Source organism: Ochotona princeps, chromosome X, assembly GCF_030435755.1.
Source record: "Ochotona princeps isolate mOchPri1 chromosome X, mOchPri1.hap1, whole genome shotgun sequence".
Taxonomy (NCBI): Eukaryota; Metazoa; Chordata; class Mammalia; order Lagomorpha; family Ochotonidae; genus Ochotona; species Ochotona princeps.
In genome coordinates this window covers 23,039,089-23,062,313 of record NC_080865.1, presented here as the reverse complement: position 1 = coordinate 23,062,313, position 23,225 = coordinate 23,039,089, and the positions used below count along the sequence as shown (strand labels likewise).

Below are 23,225 nucleotides of genomic sequence, written 5' to 3'. Positions count from 1 at the left end.
TTGGGGGTGGAAGTAAATAGTTTGATAGTGAATTTTGTGCTCAGCGGTTTAATTAAACATTTAAAAGCACAACATGGCCACTGTTTTCATTCATGTTAATAAATTGGAATGAAACAATGAAGTAATAGGTCAGAATTTTACTCATTCACCAATGACATGACTTTGTTGCTGAATCAACAAAGTGGACTATTTTCTTGATATTTGTGCTATTCCCAATATAACTGATAAAACACTTATGTTTAATCAACATTTTTCCATAATTATCTTAATTATAGACAACCAACAAACAATAAATCATATTCTGCTATGCAACATTTTACAATTTATGAACCAAATACTCCTGCCATGGCTGGCTTGAAGCTACCAATATGTCATTAAATATGCCATTGGGAAATGTCAAATATACATATCAAATATGACAAATATGCTATAAATATTCTCAAGAATATAAAGGTAAAACAGAAAAATTAGTAGGAATTTTGAGTTTTTAGCGTTACATTTGTTTCCAACAAAATTTATGTATTTAACTTAATTTTTAATGGGTGTACTGAAACCTGGTTACATGATTTTGGAAAATGCAGTAATGAACTCTCACAAGGCAGTCATATGGACCAGGTCCAAAATACCACTGAAATAATGACTAAATGAGGAGGCTATATATATTTGATATAAAGGCTATTTTACAAGATGAATTTTCCTATTGATATATGTAGGACATGCAGCTTTTAGTGAAGCTTTTAAAAAGAGAAAAAACTTGGGGCAGCAGGTGATGGCTTAGGTACTTCGGTCTCTGCCACTCACATGGGGGACCACAGTTGAGTTCCAGCACCTGCTGTTGTGAGCAATGGATGGAAGATCTCTTTGTCTGTCTCTCTTCCTTTCAGATAAATTCTAAAAATTAAGAAAGTGTGCAAACTAAAATGCAAATTCGAAGGCTATTAGGCAAGTTAACAGAGACACAAGCATATGAGACATTGCAAGGATTGTTTTATGATAAAACCCAGATTTATTGCAAGAGTTAAGGGACGAGAGAGCAGAGTCACTAAATGCTTGCTATTTCTTGAAAAGACAAGCTTTGGAGAGGTGCTATATGAGTTGGAACTACTTAATGTATCAGCAATGTACTAGGTGGAAATGAGAAGAATTTAGAGCAAAGAGCATGTTAAAAAGTATGAGATCATGGAATGATTTCATGAATGGGCTACTCCTAAAACTGAGATGCTGTAATCCTTACATAACTGTTATGTCCTACTTAATGGACCCACAATACAAACCCAGTCACATTACTTTTATGTTTCTAGTTACTACTTTTCACTATTAAATCTTTTTTGCCCTTACTAATGGGTGTGAACATGCATCATCTCTCCGTAGGCCCTATCCTGCACCATGAACCTATCAGTCACTGCTTTTTTTAAAGATGTATTTTTATGTATTATTTATTTTCATTGGAAAGGCAGATATACAGAGAGGAGAGACAGAGAGGAAAGAAGATCTTCCATTTGTTGATTCACTCCCCAAGTGACCGCAATGGCTGGAGCTGAGCCAATCCGAAGCCAGGAGCCCGGAGCTTCCTCTGGATCTCCCACGTGGGTACATAGTCCCAAAGCTTTGGGCCATCCTCAGCTGCTTTCCCAGGACACAAGCAGGGAGCTGGATGGGAAGTGGGGCTGCTGGGATTAGAACCAGCACCCATATGGGATTCCAGCACATTCAAGGCAAGGACTTTAGCCCCTAGGCTGCCGCGCTAGTCCCCAACCATTCTATCTTAATCAACCTGACATGAAGGGATGGTAATGCATACAGACACAGAGTTCCAAGGTCACAGCACTCTGGCACACTTGTGTTTAACTATTTCCTAAACAGATAATACTGGGTGCACCCAACTCCTCTTGTAAGTATTTAGGTCCTTGAGTGGAAACTCAGGTGTGAACCTGCCTTCACCCGAAATTCTCTTAGAACTGACGGCTAGCTTCCAGTATCCTAATAGAAGGCTATATATTAAGAAGGGGGTGATGCCTTTAGCTTACTCACACAAATTGGTACAATTAAGTGAAACCACTGAAAAAATTCATCACAGTGATGTGGTCAATGACTATATTGATTTCCAATCCAGGATCTTGTCTCCTGAAGAGATAAAAAAAAAAAAACTAAATAGAAACTAGGATTGTGTGCAAATAGGGACAGAATTTGCTTAACAGGGAGAGAATCAATATGTTTCACATATCTGTGGGCCACCCTACACAAAGTGATACTCAAGGTGAGTGGGCAAGAGAAGTGTGTAAGTGAAAGAGAAAAATGAGAAGGATACCTCTAAGCAAGAACAGGAGAGGCCCATCCAAAAATGGTCCACTTAGAAAAGGGCAAGAAAGATGCAGTATATCTGAGCATAATTCTTCAGTAGAGTTTTTTCCTGCTTTCTGCTTCTTTTTGTAAGGAAGGGTTTTGTATCCCATTCACATATGCAGCTACAATGAGGTCTGAACAAGTGCCCTGGTACCAGATCTGACAGAGTGCATTCTGAGAAAGTGGGTACATTGAACCAATGCTTAAAGAGATAAGGTTACATTGCAGGGATTCAAGAGTTTTCAGCTCTCCGAAACTTTAAGTGCATTGCTACACCATATCAACAGAACAAACAACTTCATCTGATTTTGTGTCCTGGCTATACAGTGAAGCAGCTATAAGCTCCCAAACCTTTTTGTTTCTCTTACTGTTACAGACACAAACAGTGATTATCTATCTATCTATCTATCTATCTATCTATGTATCTAGCAATATTTTGTCAGGCTTTCATCTTAATCTTTCTTTGAGAGGCTCCCTACTATTATATTGGAAACAGGCATCCTGACCTGTAGTCATTGCTGCAACCTATGCTTTAGGCTTTTAAGATATAAGGTAAAAGGCCCAGCACAGCAGCCTGATGGCTTAAGTCCTCGCCTTGCACATGCTGGGATCCCACATGGGCACTGATTCTAGTCCCGGTGGTCCCACTTCCCACCCAGCTCCCTGCTTGTGGCCTGGGAAAACAGTAGAGGACAGCCCAAAGCTTTGGGACCCTGCACCCACGTGGGAGACCGGAAGAAGCTCCTGGCTCCTGGCTATGTATCCGCTTGGAGAGTGAATCAGCAGACGTTAAATCTTTCTGTCTCTCTTTCTCTCCATATATCTTACTTTCCAATAAAATAAATCAATCTTAAAAATAAATAAGAAATAAAGTGGAAATAACCTGACCTTTGCAGTGACTACTTCTTATGTGATCTCAGAGTTATTGTAACATTTTCAATCCTTCTTGATTTCCTTCTGATAAAATCCTAGGATTGAACAATGAGAGTGATTTCTTTAGATTGGAAATGTGATTATGTGAATCTCTTACTTGAAATCTTCCCCCAGTTTTCTGTTGCTGTTAAGTGAAATCCCAACTCTTCAATATGGCATACCTGAAACAGGGCAGCTATTGCACAGGTCTCATTGGTGATCTGTTTATCCTTTAATTTTTCCCACTCTACCCTGTGAATACTTTAGCTTATTTTGTTTCCTCCAAAATTCCCTGGCCTTCTCTAGCTCATTTTCTTTCCACTCTTCCATTCTCTCCACCGTCTTTTATTCGTTACACAAATTCCACTCTCTAACTTGCTGTCTGGAGAGTGTTCTCCTAGGTGTCACCACAGCACTGAAGACACACTCAGTGCCAGAGTTCAAGGGGGAGTTAGGGGAGCCAAGATAACTAAAACAACAAATAGCTCCTACATGGCTACATGAGCTATAAGGTGTGGGAGCACAAGGCTTGCAGGTAAGGGAAATTAACAGATAAATGGAGGGTCACTTCATGTGAGAATGAAGAAGTGTAATGGAGAGACTAATTCAGTTACCAATGAGGTTTTCAATTGGCCTTTCTACTAAGGAATGTCTGATTGAGTTATTAATAGTCTGATCGTAACAAGTCTTCATATTTGGTAAAACTGTAGTGGAAAAGTAGGCAATATCTCCAATTTTTCCATTTAAGAGTTTGAGTTATTAAATTCCATACAAAAAATCAAAAGTTGGCTTCTTAAAAGATATATTATATAAATCATTCATTTATACCTTTTTAAAAACTTTGTAACATCCTTTTTCTATTAGCATGTAATGTTAACCATCATGTAGTGTTGCAAGACATATTGTTGAATGCATGTCTGGCTCAGCACTATAGCAGGTAGTCAGTTGGGTAAAATATAGTTCTTTCATAAAAGTGTAAGTACAAAGCATATTTGATTAAAATTGTAATGTTTGACTCTTGTTGAAATATGTGGTTAATTTCAAATCAATAAGATTAACATTCAGTTTGTCATATAAGTGTTATAGAGAATGCCATATTAAAATATTTAGAAGTATTCATGTACAAAACCAAATAGCAAAAGAGATTCATTTTGGGCCCGGTGGCGTGGCCTAGAGGCTAAAGCCCTCACCTTGAACGCCCCGGGATCCCATATGGGCGCCAGTTCTAATCCCGGCAGCTCCCCTTCCCATCCAGCTCCCTGCTCGTAGCCTGGGAAAGCAGTTGAGGACGGCCCAAAGCTTTGGGACCCTGCAGCCCACGTGGGAGACCCGGAAGAGGTTCCTGGTTCCTGGCATCGGATCAGCGCGCACCGGCCCGTTGCGGCTCACTTGGGGAGTGAAACAATGGATGGAAGATCTTCCTCTCTGTCTCTCCTCCTCTCTGTATATCCGGTTTTTCCAATAATAATAAAAATCTTTTTTAAAAAAGAGAGATTCATTTTGCCCCTTAAAAGTGTGCATTTTCTAAACTTGCTGTATCTGTTCAACAATGATTACCACTAACGATAGAATTAAAATACCTAAAGAATCTCTCAGAAAATATGCACACATAAGCAAAGATAAGATACAAAGAAAAGGGTATACCATGCCACCTTAAAAATGACAGAGGAGTAAGAAAAATTTTTATGAACTGTTCTTATTCTATAGGTGCAATTAAGATAAAATGATTGCTTATAGCCAATAAAAATGTTCTTGCAATACAACTAGTAGAATCAAGATTACAGATAGCTGTCTTGGCTTGGAAAGCATGTATCTAAGAGAATTCAGCTCTTCTCTGGATTTTTATTGTAAAAGCACCCATTAGCACAATTTCAAGAGACAATCACTATTAATTCACGTTTTGGCTCACAAGTTTCCAGTCCTCAGGAATTTCCTTCCATGCACCTTGAGGTAAAGACAATGTCACATCCCTCTAGTAATATTCTCCAAAATTTTGGAGGTGGGAATTTGGTCTGCCACTTAAGAAGCCCACATTACACATCATAATCCCTGGGTTCGATTTCCAGCTCTGGCTCCTGATTTCAGCCTCCTGCTAATACAGACCCTAGGAAGTAATAGCGATGGTCCATATTTTTTTTTAAGTACTCCACGCAAGTGAGAGTTCTAAACTGAGCCCTGAATCTGGTTTCATCACATTGCCAGTGTTGTGAACATTTGGACAGCGCACTGGTGGATGTCTCTCTACTTTTCTATCTTCTGACTCTCAAATAAATAAATACCTATTTTAAAAATATAATTTTTTCCTCAGAGATTTTGGAGAACAGCTATTTGAAAATTTGCTCACTTAAAATTTCAGCAAAGGTGTCACTGGGGCCTAATCTTCAGCTCTTCTTGTGGTACCCATCCCTGAGAATTCCTTTGCTTTAATCCCAGTTGTCATAGCTCCGATTGAGGTTCTGTCCCATCCTCCCAAATTCTCTTTCCACTTCGAGGCAACAAGAGCTTAAAACCAGCCTATACTGCAACATTTCAGTTCTCAAACGTTGCACAGCGCTTGAGTTAAACAGTTGTGTCTTAATAGTAATCAACTGTCCTGAAATAAACTTTGCCCTTCCACAGTCTCTAAATTCACTTGCCTTTTTTAGTCAGGGACATCAATTTAACCTTATTAAGTGATACACTGATCTGAATTCACCATCAGAATGTTCTCTCCTGAGGAACACCCTGAAAAAAGCCTAATTTCCACAGTGGTACTATTTGTTTTGCCTCTGAATGAAAATTCCAAATTTTTATTATCACGAATTCTTTGCTTGCATTTTTTTTTTGTAGAGGATCAAGTTTCATATGTTTCACATACACAATTTTAACAGAATAATGATACTTCCTATTTCCCCTCACATCCAGCCTCCCTCCTCTTTTTTCTTTTACTTTTCAAAATGGCATACTTGCAAATTATTTTATAACCAAATGTTTAACACCCCATTAAGTAAAATAAGCAGAAAAAACACTCAAGAACATAGATAAGAACTACAAACAACAATCAAATTTCCAAGTTTCAACTTTGTTCATTTACATTTCAGTACTCTGCATATTGTCTTTTAATATAATTTGCTACCCAAGTATGTGTTAGTCTTCTTAATTAAAACATTGTTCCTTATGTTGTAAAAGTATTGTACAAAGCTTTTGTTAGCATCTTGGGTTTATATTTCCTTTAATCTCCCAGCCAAACATTTTACTCTATTTCTGTTCTTATATTAAAGACTTATACAACTTCTAAACATCCTAGAAAATCAGATAACTACAATATGTCCCCAGAAGTCGTGGCCAGGGTACGGTGTGTCCCTGTGGTTTTCTTCCCAGTAATGCATAACCTCAGTCCAATCATGAAAAAACCTCAGGCAAACCTTACTAGGAAAACATTCTATAAAATAACTAACCAGTCATCTTCAAAATCTTATAAGTAGCTCTCATTCCATTAAACAAACCATGCTATGAAACATGCCCATCCTACAAATCTGACAGATTGAAAATACCTGAAAAATTATTCTTTTAGAAAGATGCTTCATTCAATCAACGAAGTGATCAACATATTAGCTGTCAGTTTGCCTAAAATAAGCTTGTACCAGTAGTTTTATAACACGTTTCTATCACTTCTCTCCACAGGTGACTCAGCTAATCTAACCTGCAGAGCCTTCTTTGGGTATAGTGGAGATGTCAGTCCTTTAATTTACTGGATGAAAGGAGAAAAGTTTATTGAAGATCTGGATGAAAATCGAGTTTGGGAAAGTGACATTAGGTAAAATAATTATTTCCTATTAACTTGAGAAGTCAAGATTAATATTTGCTGTGTTCACAAATGAAATTGAGCCAAAAGGAGGACTTTTGTTTTCATTTAGCATTATACAATAAAACCATGCTTCGTTGCAGTACTTTATGGCCAGAAAATAAAATACTCTTAAGAAACCGTAGGATTGCAAAGTATGAATACCATTTGCAAATAACTTAAGATAAATAAAAAGGAATTTATGACTAAGAAATACACTGGAAGTGTCATCAAACTACTAGAAAACAGAAAATGTGATAGTGTGGCTTTTGTTTGTAGAATCTTTCTATTTACAATTGTCAAGAGAAACTATTAACAAGGCACAAGGAGTCAACCAAACAAATCTATTGTTTTACTAAATTTTTACATTTTAGCTACCCAGTAGAATATAAAGGGCCTGACACAAAGTAGTTTCACCACCTTTGTTAGTTCGAATTTATGGTATGAGTATATAGCAGGAATGATTCTAAAGAAATAGCCATTAACAATACCATCTAGTTTGAAGGCGTAATACTCAATCCTCTTTGTTGTTAAAAATTTTATTTATTTGCTCTTACATATTAAAGTATTCAGTGCTAACAAAAACTGTACTTGAGCATAGAAACTTATTTTTCATCCTGATGTAAATAGCAACAACATTAGTAATAATCTTTTGGGTATATTTGAGTATTTTAACCTGTGTCAACAGTTTGAAACTTTATCAAAGATATAAAAGAAAATGTTCAACAGAAAATAAAATCATCTAAAAGTGTCATATGAGATTACTTATTTTGGGATCTTCTTTCTGACAAAAAATAAGCAAGAATATTGTACTCTAGAGACTTCAGTTGGATTCTGGAAACCGCAGATGGGCAATTGTCCAATATGAACTAAACATGCTCCTGTGCCATTTTTCACATGTAAAACTTCAATCTTTTCTTTTACTCATACACTCTGAAATATTAAAATTTAAAAAGAAGCACAAACATAACTTTTAACTCCTCTGGTTTTATGAGTATGGGGGAAAGTTCTAGAAAGATATTTTTCTGTCATGCGAAAGTAGGAAATGTTGAGACAGTGCAAGTGGATACGGTGACAACAGAGAAAGGGAGCCCTAGTTGGAAGTTTTGATTTAAACTGAAATAAGGCTAAAGTCTTGAATGGTTTGATTAGTAAGCATTAATTTTAGATGTCAAAACTAAACACCTTAGTAAAAATTTTAGTTATACGTTTATAATTTCATTTTTCTTTTAAAATTAAAAAATGGTTAGTAATTATCCTTAATAAAAGTCAACCCGGAGGTTTCAATTGAAATATCAAAATAGCTCAGGAAATTATTCTTTAATTAAAAAAAAACTTGATATACAATCAGGCCTCCAGCCATAGACAATGTAATTTCTTATCTCTCATTTATAACATAGTTTTTAAAGGAAAGACAATTTGTATGTGTTTCCTCAAGGTCTCTCTTACCTCTTTATTATGACACTGTGATTGTCCTGCTAAGAGAGATAATTAACTGCAACTTCATTAGCATCTACAAAGACAAGTTTCTCCAAGGGCAGGATATAATTTAATTAACACAGCATGGATCCATAACCAAGCCCAGATGCTGTAGGTATTTTCGGATCAGGTTCAGACACATCTTCATTTCTTTCTTTTTCATGTATTTGTATGTTTGTCTGGGTTTTTGTTCGTTTGTTTCGTTTTGCTCTATGTTTTAGAATTCTTAAGGAGCATCTTGGGGAACAGGAAGTTTCCATCTCATTAATTGTGGACTCTGTGGAAGAAGGTGACTTGGGCAATTACTCCTGTTACGTGGAAAATGGAAATGGACGTCGCCATGCCAGTGTTCTCCTTCATAAACGAGGTGAGGATAACCATCTAAGCTAAAGCCATCAGCTGACCATACAACTAGAGGACAATCATTGGGAATCAAAAAACAAAACCAGACAACATTTTTCACTACATATATTAATCCTAATGAAATAATCACACTAATGTTGGGGCCATCAGGGCATACAACTCTATGCATAGCTGACTAATTCAGTTCACAGAGTCACTTTTGTATTGCTTGTGCTTGTTCTGCTTTTAAAACTACCGTATAACCTTGACCAAGGTGTCTCACTCCCTTAGCTTAAGTGATCTGCTGCATAAAACAGAGAAAATAAAAGGAGCAGTGTTATAAAAGAATAAAATAAATGTGAAGAGACTGACACAAAACCTACAAAAAGAAAGCATTTTGCTAAACGATATTTATTACTAGAAATAGGCATTCATTTGTTAAAATGGACCCAAATGTTCTTAAGTGAAAGATTTGCATTTCTGCTTAGAATGTTATTCCATTGTTATATATAAGAAAATCATATCTGGTGGTTTCCCCATTGCAATGCTTCATGACAAATATTTTGACCTAGCTCAGAAAGCTTTTTCAAATGTGATAGCCTTCCTTAATGAATAAAAATTAATTGAAAGATAGGTTGCAGTTGAGTTCAAGGGCTGTTCTACTGATTCTGACTCCGCAGCATTCCCATGATGCTACGCATAGTGTTATAATATATATAATTTTGTTATTTGCATTTTACGTAGTGAAATTTTTATGCACTTTATAAGAGAAAATGCATTTTTCTACATTATTCTAAACTTCTTGTCTGGCAAAAGTACACTTGAAGTTCACTTACTCAGCAAATGTTCTATGATTTTAATTTCAAAGCACATGTTTAATCCTAGACTCTTTGAGGCTTGAAAAAAAAAAAGAATATTAAAGACTGTTTCCCTACTTTATTGGGACAATAGATTCTCTTTGAATTATGCTACTGAAAGCTCTCAAAACAGACACCTCTGTTTTCAAGGTGACTACAGCATTAAAATAGCCTGCATTTGGGGGGATTTGAGTCAAATGGAAAGGTAAGCAGCAACTAGCAATGCAATTATTTCATTCTGTAGCTTAATATTTATAGTAAATGGAACAATTTATATTTATAGTAAATGAAAGAATTTGAGTGGAAATATCATGCATATACAAGGGCAGAATAGCGTCTCAAGTTTCAAAGCAAGCTAAATGTCACATGAATGAACTGCTTATCCCTCCACAGCATCTTACATAGTGGTCTATCAGCTCATGTTGGATCATATTCTCTAAAAGGAATCTCATTTGATCTCTGTAGGGGGAAAAAAATTTGGTAGGAAGCATCCCCTTTTGATTACCTATTCATTGGCAATGTTCCATACTTCTAGTTACTATTTTCCCAGACAGCCCCTCAAATATTTGATGATAGCCTGGCTGGACCTTTACTTTGCCAGATTCAACTGCTCATTCTCCTTTTGTTCATTCTTCATTTGCCTCGAAGAAATCCTTGCACCATTCTGCTCAACCTTTTGAATCTGCTTTCTTTAAAGAGTTTGAATTATTGCTCAAGAATAGACATAGTGAAGAACAAGGCACACTCAAATATCTGCTGACCTGGATAATATTTATTTCCCTTTGGGGCAAGGTAGGGATGATAATTAAGTAACAAGCATAAGGTCAGAGGAAGGAAAACCGAACTGTGTCTAAGGATAACGCTATTAAAGCTCTGTTTTTGCAGACAGGTAGATAGTCAGGAAGGTCAAACACACTCCTCCTTCCCAGGGCTATTTTTAGTATGTGAAACCCAAGGTTAAGTTTTCCAAAGCTACAAAGGGTTCCACTTCTGGAAAGCAAACTTTCCAGAAAAAGCTTTTCTAATAACATCTGATTCCCTAAACGACAAAGTAGATTGTGGCCAATGTTAGAGTACTCTTCATTCTTAAGACTTGCACAATGCTTTGTGCAGTATTTATTTATATCTATAGCATTTAATCTTTGGTAAAATAAAAATATTAAGAAACCAAGTCCAGCAAAGCCCTGTACTCTGAAAGTCCCTGTTAAAGTCAGTGTGTACTTTCTTTTTAAGAAAGTTACTGTTATCAAAGGCCAATGCAGCCATTTGGGAGGTGAACCAGGGGATGAATGATCTTTCTCTGTGTCTCTCCTCTCTGCAAATATGCCTTTCCAATGAAAATAAATGTTAAGGTCCAGCACCATGGCTTGATGGCTAAATCCTTACCTCGCAAGCACTGGGATACCATATGGACACCGATTCATATTCTGGCTGCTCTACTTCCCATCCAGCTTCCTGCTTGGGGCCTGGAAAAGCAGAGGAGGATGGCCGAAAGCCTTGGGACCCTGTACTCACATACCCAGAGATCTTCCTCTGTGTCTCTCCTTCTCTATGCAAGTCTGCCTTTCTAATAAAAACTAATAAAAAATGTTAAGGCCTGACACAATCACTCAGTAGCTAAATCATCACTTGTAAGCAGCAGCATCCCATATGGGCACCATTTCATGTCCTAACTGCTCCACTTCCCACCAACCTCCCTGTTTGTGGCCTGGGAAAGCAGTAGAGGATTGTCGAAAGCCTTGGGACCCTGCATTCACATGACAGACTCAGAAGAAGCTCGTGTCCCCTGGCTTCAGATTGGCTTGGCTCCAGCTGTTACACCCATTTGGGGAGTGAACCAGTGGATGCAAGATCTTTCTCTCTGTGTAAATCTGATCTGCTTAGTTACAGTCATCAATTCAGAGAGGTAAGAATGGATGAAATGTTGCCATTGAGGGGCTCATGAACAAGAGAAATGATATATTCCATCACATCCTAAAGACACAGAAAGTTCTTTATCATTATTTCGTAAATCTTCATCTTCCCCAGCCCTGCTTGATTCAGAAGTCCAGACTACAGCACATGTGAGCTGATCAGCTGGGTCTTTGATCACAGAAGCTCCACAAAGAGTCATGCTGGTAATTTTGTAACTATCAGATGATAGATTACAAAGAAGATTAAGACTCTAGGAAGGAACTGGAAGTTGTTGCTGTTAATAATGTTTCTCCACTACTGACTCATAAATTCCTTAACTTAACAACCCTTGATAGTCTTTCCTCTACAAACGTCCTTAGAGAGACATGTTAAAACATTTGTTTGTGGTGAATATTTCAGCAGTTAAGAAGCTGATTCAATGTCATTGTTGTGTATTAGAATGCCTGAGTTTGATCACTGGCTCTAGCTATCACCCCAACTTTCAGCTAACACAGACCCTGGGGAACAGCAGGTGATGTGATTGTCATCTACATGCGAGATTTAGATTGAGTGGCATCTTCAGGCCACCTAGCCCAAGCATTACAAGTATTTAGAGAATAAACCTGTGGATAAGAGCTAGCACTCCTACCATCTTTCTCTCTTTCTCTCTCTCTCTCTCTTTCTCTTCTCTCTCTCTCTCTCTCTCTCTCTCTCTCTCTCTCTCTCTCTCTCTCTCTCTGTCTCTGTAACAAAATTAGAAATATTTAAGTTTGTTGGGGCCTGGCATGGTAGCCTAGTGGTTAAAGTCCTCACATTGCACATGCCGACATCCCATATGAGTGATGGTTCTTATCCCGGCTGCTCCACTTCCCTTCCAGTTTCCTGCTTGTGGTCTGCAAAATCAGTATAGAATGGCCCAAAGCCTTGGGACCCTGCACCTATATAGGGGACCTAGAAGAATCTCCTGGGTCCTGGCTTTAGACAGGCTCAGGTCCGATCGTTGTGGCCACTAGAGAATTGAACCAGTGGATGAAAGATCCTGTCTCTCCTCTCTATAAACCTGACTTTCCAATGAAAATAAATAAATCTTTTTAAAAATGTTGAATGCAGACCTTGGATACCAGAAACTGTCATTTTTTTCTGACAGGTAAAATTTCCTAGGGCATATCCTTCCCAAAGTTATCTAAGCATGTTAATCTTTTGTTCAATATTGCTAACATGATTTGCAAGCCCTGAAATAGGTGGTATGCCTTCTTAGAAACATCACTCCCATGTATCAAATGAGATTTCTTTAATGCCAGGGGGATACTGTAATAAATAATTCTGCTATATTTCAGCTAGGCTAGATTCTGGATTAGCTTTTTATCTTTTAAAAAGACTCTTAAGGTTGACTTACACTCTATAAGAAAATTCAATCACAGAAAAATCTTACTTGAGAATCTCCATGGCTGTCAGCTCCTACACCCAGAAAGGGTACTTAGACAATTGGAATCATGTCACATATGCAATACAGATATTTGTCACTTAGTTTCCTGAACAGCAAACTATGCAGTGAGAGAGGGGCTAACAATGAAGAGGTAAGGCCTATGGGACCATATTAATCTGTCACTACTGTGCCACTTATGCCTCATTCAAACTGGCAGCTTCTTCTCTCTCCTCTTTGCCAGTCCTGGACTGGCAAGCTTGCTTACTGGATCCTGACTTCAAAGAGAACCAAAAATAAATAGTTGATACATTTGTTACTGAGTTCTTTTTCATTCCTGCTGTTGTCCACATCTGATCGAACTCCATGTCTGTAGCTCTGAATCCTCTACTCAGATGTCTTTGTTAAGGTTTTTGATTGCTACTTCCTATCTAAACATGCATGAAACACTGACCTTCAGTTTTCCTCCCAAGCTCTGACCTTTCCTATCCCCTCCATTCCATTTTGGATGCTTTCCAATTTATGACACAAACAGTACTCCAGATAAATACTTGCGAAAGCACTGCAGTCTGGCTTCAGAACTGCCCACACTTCTCTCAGGCAGTCATAAACTCCTTCTTCATTGTCTGGTTAATCAGTCCATATTATTACTCTGGATGAGGACACGAACTTGGGAACCATCTGGCTGTGTTCAAAATCCAACTGTGTTCTTACTGTTTGATATCTAGAGAAAAATTTCACCTCTGTGAACCTCACATTTTCTTCTATAAATTGCCTACCGAATAAAGAAGATATGGAAGTTAAATGAACTTATACACGTTAATATTTATCACATGGTCTAATGCCTATTTAGCACTTAATAAATATTAACACACTATTGCAAGATTTCTCTGCTCCAACTATGTTATACAGTCTGGGTAATAAACAATGCAGCAATTGCATGTTCCATTAAAAATTCCCTGAATTCTAATTCATCTTTTAGCAAAGTACTCAGCTTTAGCTCCTTATGATTTTTGTTATATTATTTCTGAATTTGACCTTGTTATGATAAATGTACTTAGATTCAAATGTACCTTCCTAGAAGAAAACTTACTTTATCTGTTCATACATGTAATAGTGATTACTGAAAACCTATAAGTGCCTGGGTTTGTTCTAGCCACCCATAAAATTAAATGGACAAGAAATAAGGAACGGTGTAAGCTAGAGTTTTGTCATTTACTTTAAAATTACTTTGATACTAACAACCCTACTATGCAATTGTGCCTCCAGGGCATGCTGGACTTTGTCACATGAAGGCTATTTATTAACAATCTTCCTCTGAATTGTTATGTTTACTTATATTGATTATAATAATATGACAATTCATTCATCACAGATTAGTTTGGCATTGGCCAAGCATCTGTCTGACAGACTTAGCATTAGTTAGTAATGATAAATATCTTAGCTTGCTCTATTCCCCCTTAACCTTATCTTCTTTCTTACGCACACACTCTCCCTCCTTCCAAAGAATGCAATCAATAAGAATTAGACTTGCTCAATAAACTCCCTAGTCTTGGAAATATCTTTAGTAATATAATTAAGCTGCACATCACCTAGAATGCATTTTCTCAAACTTGATGAATTTAGATCCAGTGGACTCCTTATCCCTTTTTACAATGAATCATCTTTGTAATATGTCTCCCTATCATTGTTAGTATTTGCCTAATACATTTATTTACTGGAAGGTAACTGCAAGAGGTGTTTCTCTTGAGGTTGGCCTTTTGACATTTTTGACCACTGAGGTCAGAATAGCTAAAAGTCAAACCTTACGCAAATATCAAGATATTCTCTCTATACTGAGGCATCTCTCTAAAAAGACAATGCCTTACTAAATTAAAGTTGATGTTCATCAAATCTGAATCAGATTATGAAATGCCAAAAATCCTAAAGAACTTTAGGTATGTTTCTGCAGTATCTCCTAATCAGGACCATCAGATTTAACAAACTCCGCTTTTGAAAGAGATTTGGCCTTTTGCAGCCAAAATTTTCTTCTGTCTTGTAACATTTTTTATTCCCTACCCAGCAGTTATGTGACACTTTTAAATTGCTGGGCCCAATTCCATATTGTTTCATCTTGGCAACTCATGTCAAAACAAATAAACAAAACCACCTGGTAGCTGTTATGGATTGCCACAAAAGTTACAAGCACAGAAATTAACCCTTTAAACTATTTTCTTAGATATAGTAGACTAATGGTTTAACTTTAGGTTAATGTTATTTTTACCTCAACAGTGGAGTGTCTCCAAAAGCCCACTAAACCTTAGTGTTGGCTGACTGGTCACATGGAGATTTATTATGCAGGATAATTTTGCCTTTTATTCATTTTGGTAGGTCAGCCTTCTTCTCTATGAACAATATCTAAGAAGTATCTTTGTGAGGAAAGAAAAAGACCACTGTCTGCTCTTGATTAACTTAACTCTCAATTAATAAATAACAAAGGGATGATCTTGGAAGAAACCACTGTTCAGGCCAAGAATGCTGAACTCTTAGTTTTTATTCTTCCTGTTAATCTTTCATGAGGACTGAACTCTTTCGCATTTAAATAAAAATTGATAGAGTCACTGGAAATACTTTATTTACTTTGAGTTTTACATTTGTTTTACTGTGTTAAATTATTTGAGAAGCAGAGAGAAAGAGAAACAGAATTCCCATCTTCTGATTCATTTAGCAAATGACCACAATAGTCCCTAGCTGCAGCTAAAGCAGAGCAGAGCACACAATCCAGATCTCACACATGGGTTTTATTAATGTTCTACTAATGTTCTCTGTGAGGATAGACAGCTGAAAGGAGCTAGAGTAAGAGGCTGGTGTCAGATATCAAACCCAAATACTCCAATATGGGACAAGAGTGTTTGAACTGCAGTCCCAACCACTAGAGCAAATGCCTGCCCTAAATTCTGATAAAAATAGATCTTTATTGTATACTTATCTTTTAAGTGTCTCAAAGTCCCTAAAATGGGTTGGTTAAATGTATCCTGAAGAATCTAAACTTTGTCTACAGCAGGGTTCATCACTGTTTGGGCTAGCTAATTCATTATTGCAGTAAGGTCTACCCTGTGCATAACAGATTGTATAGCAGCATCCCTCTGACAACTACATGCCAGTAGTACCCAGAGATATACCCAAATATATACACAGATAATGCCAAATATCATCAGGAAGTGCTGAAAACAAAATTGTCATTGTTGAGGACCATTTACTGTACAGTACAGATATCAGAAACTCCATCTCTTCTTGTAAATGATAGGACCGCCTAAGCTACTCAAAACAGGGAAATTCAAAATAGAATGGTGGGTATATTTAGTTTGAAAAGATTTGACCAAATGTAAATGGCAAGTAACTAGATGAATGTTTCTTTTATTTCAAGCATTGAAGAAAGTTGGTTTCTGGGGTTTCCACTTTGGGAGAGTCAGCGAGAAACTTCTAGGCCAGTGCATCACAAACTGCATTTGTTAAAAAATGATTTAAATTTCTTTGTATGGGGTGGAGCTGATGATTTGAATTTCACTCAAGTCTCTTGCTGATGCTGCTGCTACTACTGATCTGTGGGTTAAAACTGTCATACCAAAGCCCCTGACTGGACAAAAGATCCTTCTAATAAGCTTGATAGCATTTGATAGGTAAGGAGCATCTACCTCTCTGGAGCTTACTTCTTCCATGAAAAAATAAAAGCAGACTAGAGCCAGTCAGTGAAAACATTTGCAACTAATTATGTCATTCTTTTTACTTGGTCAACACCTTTGACCATGTTAAACATTGGTGAATTGCCCTTAGACTCTACTCTTAATTAGGCTACTTGCCCCACGTAGTTAGTGAAATTTCAGTGAAATTTGGAGATTCTCCCACCCCAAATCCCCTCCCTTCACCACTGATTTCTCCCAATATCATTACAATAGTATAGTCCTCCACAACAAGTCATAAGGCCATCATTCTGCTGTTTAAGTATATCCTGACATTGTTGGCATGGACAATGGCAAAGAGTTCAGCATTCTATTATCATGATACATTCAACAGTTTCATTGGGAGGCCAACTTTGATTTGAAAGTGGAGATGCACACTGCACTGTATCTTCACACCTGTATGTGAGAGTCTTCACTACGTAGTTACTATATGTCCCCTTAATGAAAAGCCATACAACAAAATTAACAACAGAGAGGAAAAATACAAAATTTACAACATGAAGTGAAATACCATGCTACTGAATGACCAGTACATTGCTGAAGAAATGAAAAAAAAAAAAAAAAAAAAAAAGCTCAAAGACCTTCCCGAAGCAAATGATGCTATTGTGTGACCTATGTGTCAGGGAAGAAATAAGGAAAATAAAAACTTTTTGAATGAAGGAAAATGGAAAATAAAAACAAAAATATCAAACCTCCTGAGATGTAGCAAAAACAGTATTGAAAGAGATATTGATCTTGTATTTTGCATGAAGGTTGCCCTCTATCAGACAGAACTAATGACATTTGTCCTTTTGTGAATGACTTATTTCACTGAACATAATTATCTCTAGTTGGAACCATTTGGTTGCAAATTGTAGAATTTTATTCTTTAATGGCTCAGTTACAATATTCCATGGAGTAGATGTGCCACAATTTTTTTATCCACTCCACTTTGGACAAACATCTGGGTTGTTTCTATGTCTTTGCTGCTGTGGATTCTGCTGCTGTAAATATAAGATCACAGATCCCTTTCTCATATGCAAATTTAATTTCTTTTGGATATATTCGAGAAGTGGGATAGCTGGATCATACAGCAGGTCAATTATAAGTTCTCTTAGCACCCTCCATACTGACTTCCATAATGGTACCACTACTCCACACTCCCAACAGTGGAGGATGGTACCTTCCTTCCCACATCCATGCCAATAAGTGTTGCTAGTACAGTTCTGAATGTAGACCAATCTTACTGGAGTTAGATGCAACCTCAATGTGGTTTTCACCCCTGACAGTTAGGGAGCCTGAGTTTTTTTTCATATGTGTTTTAGGCATCTGAATTTGTTCTTTTGAAAAATGTCTGTTCATTTTCTTTGCCTATTTCTTCACAGGATTGTTTGTTTTACTGTCACTCAGTTTCTGAAGTTCTTTGCTAATCCTGGCTATTAGTCCCCTATCAGTTGTGCAGTGTGCAAAGCTTTTCTCCCATTTCGTTGGTTGCTTCCTTACTTATTGTCTCCTTAGCTGTACAGAAGCTTTTTAGTTTGATGTAGTCCCATTTGTTTATTTTCACTTTCCCTGTGCTTCTGATGACTTTCCTAATAAGTCTTGCCCAATTCCTACATGTTGGAGAGGGCTTCCTATGGTTTTTCTCTGGTAGTTTGATAGTTTCTGGGTGCAGATTTAGGTCCTTGATGCTTTTAGAGCTGATTTTTGTATAAGGTGACAGGTGGGCATCTTGCTTCTTAATTCTGCAGGCTGCTATTCAACTGTCCCAAGAGCATTTGTTGAAGAGACCAGACTTTTTCCCTGGATTGTTTTCAGTTCTCTTGTTGAAGACTGATTGGCTGTACATGTGTCGGCTCCCTCTGGTGTTTCTGTTGTGTTCCATTAATCTTCTAATCTGTTTCTGTACCAGTACCAGATTGTTTTGATGACCACTGCTCTGTAGTGTGACTTCAGCTCTGGAATTGTGATTCCTCCAGCTTGATTTTTATTCTTCAAGATAGCTTTGGCTATTCGTGGTCTCTCGTGTTTCCAGATGAATTTTTGTATCATCTTTTCTCTTTCTGAGAATGTTAAATGCTTTGTGATTTTCATTATAGAGGTCATCTACATCTTTGGTTAGGTTAGTTCCAAGGTATTTGAGATTCCTCTCTGCTATTTTAAAGGGGACTATACTTTCTCACCTGTGGAGTTATACTGTGTATACTGGTGCCATTGATTTCTGTTCATTAACTTTTTCTTACTACACTGCCAAATTCTCTTATGAGTTCCAAAAGTCTCTTGATTGAATCTTTTGGTTCTCCTTTGTAGGGAATCATGTAATCTGCAAGAAGGGATAATTTTAATTACTCAATTCCAATTTGAATTCCTTTAATTTGTTTTTCTTGGCTAATAGCTCTAGCAAAGACTTTCAATACTTTATCAAATAGCAGTGGTAAAAGGGGACATCCTTTTCTAGTTCCAATTCTTAGTAGAAAAGCTTCCAGTCTTTTCCCATTTAGAATCATGCTGGCATTGTGTTTATCACATATTGCATTGATTGTGTTATAGAATGTTTCTTCTATACCTATCTTGCTTAAGGTTTTTAACATAAAGTGGTGTTGAATTTTGTCAAATGCCTCTATGGATCTATTAAAATGATCATATGGTTTTTATTTTTCAATTTGTTGATGTGTGAAAATGTGTTTTACAGAACACATTCCCAATTGGAAAGAATACCTGAGCAGGTCTTATTTTCAAATATTATGATAAGTAATCTCTTAAAGTCAACCCTCATTTTTGGATACAGTTCCAACATATCCCATGTTTTAAAAAGAGAATGCAACTCAGAGTGCCCTCAATTATGTATTATAAAAAAGGATGGATATAGTTTGTAATTGAACTTCCAGATATTATTAATCAATGATATGGTTACAAAATGGGCAGAAAAGAAAAAGAAATGAAAAATCACAGTTAACATAATAGAACAAGCTAGACATATTAATCCTATGTGTTCAAACGTTTAAATCATTTTATAAACCATTTGTCTAGTTGTATAACAGATGTAAATGTAATGCACTGGAACTTTGTATTTTAAAAAAGACAAACATGCAGTTAAGAAAAAAAAAAGGCAATGCAGTTTAAAATTTTTGCAGGTAGCCCATCAACATCATGTAGCACCCATATCATGCAACAAAACTGTATATGTGTGATCAGAGATCATGAACAGGATAGCATATTCTTCGCCATCACTAGCCAACAACCATTCAAACTTTCTTCTCAAAACTACCTTCATGATCCCATTATTTTTACATAAAAGCAGCCTGTTGGCTGGTGGTACTTCATATTCCACTCAAAATCTTACTTCATACTGCGTAAAGTGGATAATTCGTTGAATTCTGTTGTAAGAAAAAGCAAGAAATGTCATTCCCATTCAATAAATATATATTGAGTGCCAACTACAGGCAAAACACTGGATTAGCTGTCTGCAGTAAATTGAGTCACTGCTTCTAGAGGGATATCCTCTACTATCCTGGGACAGTAAAGCATCATCGTTGGGTAGAGGGAGTTAGCTGTGCATTTTTTATGGCTGCAGATTCTTGTATTCAGTTGAAAAAAAATGGCAAAACTGGGTCACAAAATGCATGATACAACTTTTAATAAGCAATTCCTATATATGGAACTTTGACAACCAGGTGAGTAAAGTGAGAAATTAGACATGACACATAAAAAATGCTAACTACTCTCTCAGGTCATATAGTAGGAAAAATGTGTTGATTTCTAATAGATCACCATGGTAACCTGTATTAGATTTTAGTGTTGAGAATTACATGTGCCATCAGTAAAAAATATGTTAGCTATTTATCTCTACTTTAAGGGTTCCATGTATTTTTAGCATTTTTTCTCTGAAGAATAGTATTAACTGACGGTTAATTTCCCCAAATTAAAAGTGAACATTTAAATGCTCTTAAAATAGATTTTAATTCAAAAAGAAAATTCAGTGGTCTGTTTAGGAAAGGACAAAGAGGTAATTTTATGAACAGTTAACAGTCATTACCCATTGAAATTTTACATGAATGAAGATTTACAGAACAGAGAAATTATGAACTGAGTATACAGTTAACATGAAAATGTTTTGGTTTTGACTCATGATTTTTTGTGAACTACAGCAAAGCTCTTTTTAAAAAAATGAAAAATGTTTAATTGTTTTTGCTCTTTTTATATGACAGAGAAAGAGATCTTCCATTCGTTCACTGCTGAAATACTAGTAAGGCTGGGCCTGGCCAAAGTCAGGAACCTGGAATTCAATCCAGGTCTCTAGTACGGCTGTGTGGGACTCAAGTACTAGAAGCATTATTCACTGTCTCCCTGGGTGTGCTGAATTACAAGTAGAGTTCGTGATACTCAGCCAGGCACTCTGATATGGGATGCAGGTGTCCCAAGTGGTAGTTGAACTGCTACACCATATGCTTGCTTTTACTTCATGTTTATATTAGGAAACATGGTTTTTAGGGACCACTTTTAATTCTACATCATTTCCTCAAAGCACTACTGATTTTCATGTACCAAAAGGCAATACAGGCAGAGATTTGATACTAGGCTACTCATTGTGATGCAGGGCCATATTATTCACATTTCGGTAAAAATAATTGTTCTTGAGGATAGGAACTTCATATATCCTTACTATGGAGAACACTAAACTGAGCTGCCCACTGTTTTCAATTTGCCATGATACAATGAGGCATTTATGGTTCCCTAAGGAGGAATCGAGTAATCATATGTTTTATTATTGGTAGTTCTTAAAATGCCCATTTCATCATGGATTATTAATAAGACACAAAGATTTATTTTAAATAGCCAACTCTTGAAAGTATCTACTTACAAAATGAGAAAGCAGGGCAAATTTCCCACTGTCTTCCTCAAAATGCTTTTATCTCCAGGAAGCAGAGTGAGCAAAAACATTCAAGAGGGAGAAAAGGTTTTTCTGTTACTTCTACTGGGAGAAATGAACCAGCAGATGGTCTTGTTATTGTTTTGCTTTAACAGTCTCCCAACTCAGGAATCACCAAAATTTTCAGCAAATTACTCATGAGAGAAACTACTACGAAAAGCTTTTGCTACACACATTTTATTCTAACATTTTTCAATATAAAATATGCTAAAATTGTAAAGGAAGGATATTCAAAGAATAACATAAAATTTTGAGTTTTGTCAATGCATCTCTTTTATATATTACAATGCAGTCACTTTTTACTTGTATGAAATACTTCATAATTTAATTTTCATCAATTGAATGCACTACGAATCATTATGATAGTTCAGTGTTTATGGAGAAAACATGGCTTCTTCTATTGGTTATCTAAGCACTCCAGATGTTCTGGGTTCTTTTGGCAATCCATAGCATTCCCAATGGAGAAACAAATTGCTCTAACTGTGACAATATATCCTCAGGTGGAGGAACGTTTTCCGGATAAGCACCACATCCTTTAAAAAAAAAAAAGGACTAAAATGGCAGTGCCACCTTCGGTCTGACAATTGTCTCCCAAGAGGTGTTTTGCAACATTCCATCTGTGCCTGTCTATTTGTATGACAAGTGAAGAAGGAAATACTTTTGCTTCTAAGATATTTTCTTTTAGGCATCAGTGAAGTTTGACACTTCGATATACAATGCACCTGTCTAAGGCTGGTCACCTGAGGCTCCGTTTTATTATTTGCTATAGTAGTATTTCCCTTCGTTGTCTTGTTTCTCCCCCATAATACTTAATCTTCTGAGATTTGAGATGAAGGCGGCCCCATCTGAATACTTTGTATACCTGTATATATGTGTAAATACATAGCACTCTGTATACAACCCACAATACAGTCTTTAGATTGGTATTTCAAACATCGTTTCTATACTGTGAAGGGGATTTTTTCTGCAAAAAAAAAAAAAAAAGAACAAAACAAACAAAACCCTCTATGTTAGAAACTCCACATTGTACATTTTTAAATGCATTGCAGTTTTCCTTAAGGGAAAATCATTGGTCCACTGTTCTAATCTAATTTAAGAAAATCTAGCTTAATTGGTAGCATTAAGTCACTGGAAGAAATATTTATTGACAAGGTATATGTTTATTTTCTTTATAAATGAATAAAAGAAAAGCAATTTGTTATAGCTGCAAAATCAAAAAGTTTACCTACCATTATCCATCACATCATACATTTGCTTGTGCAGTACTCCAAACCAAACTACCTTGTCAAAAACCTTTGCAGGTGCTCCAGTACTGCACAGCACAATGCCCAATACATCCCCTAAAATTCCCCAACAGAAACAGAGAAACACATGCATCTATCCACTCTGAATGAACCACTCACCCACATGGGAGACGTGGAACAGATTCCTGGCTCCCAGCTTAGGCTTAGCATAGCTCCAACCATTGTGGTCGCTTAGGGGTTAAACCAGCACATGAAGGTTCTTTCTCTTTCTCTCTGTAAAT

The 23,225-nt window shown here is 36.7% G+C and overlaps 1 protein-coding gene across 1 annotated transcript in view; it reads left to right on the top strand.

The window, feature by feature from the left end:
* Positions 1 to 23,225, top strand: part of IL1RAPL1 (interleukin 1 receptor accessory protein like 1) — a 1,231,223-nt gene that overhangs the window by 1,178,965 nt on the left and 29,033 nt on the right. The window contains exons 8-9 of the mRNA XM_058658644.1: positions 6,919 to 7,051; positions 8,779 to 8,924. Coding sequence (XP_058514627.1) covers positions 6,919 to 7,051; positions 8,779 to 8,924 — 279 coding nt within the window. The remainder of the gene's footprint in view (positions 1 to 6,918; positions 7,052 to 8,778; positions 8,925 to 23,225) is intronic.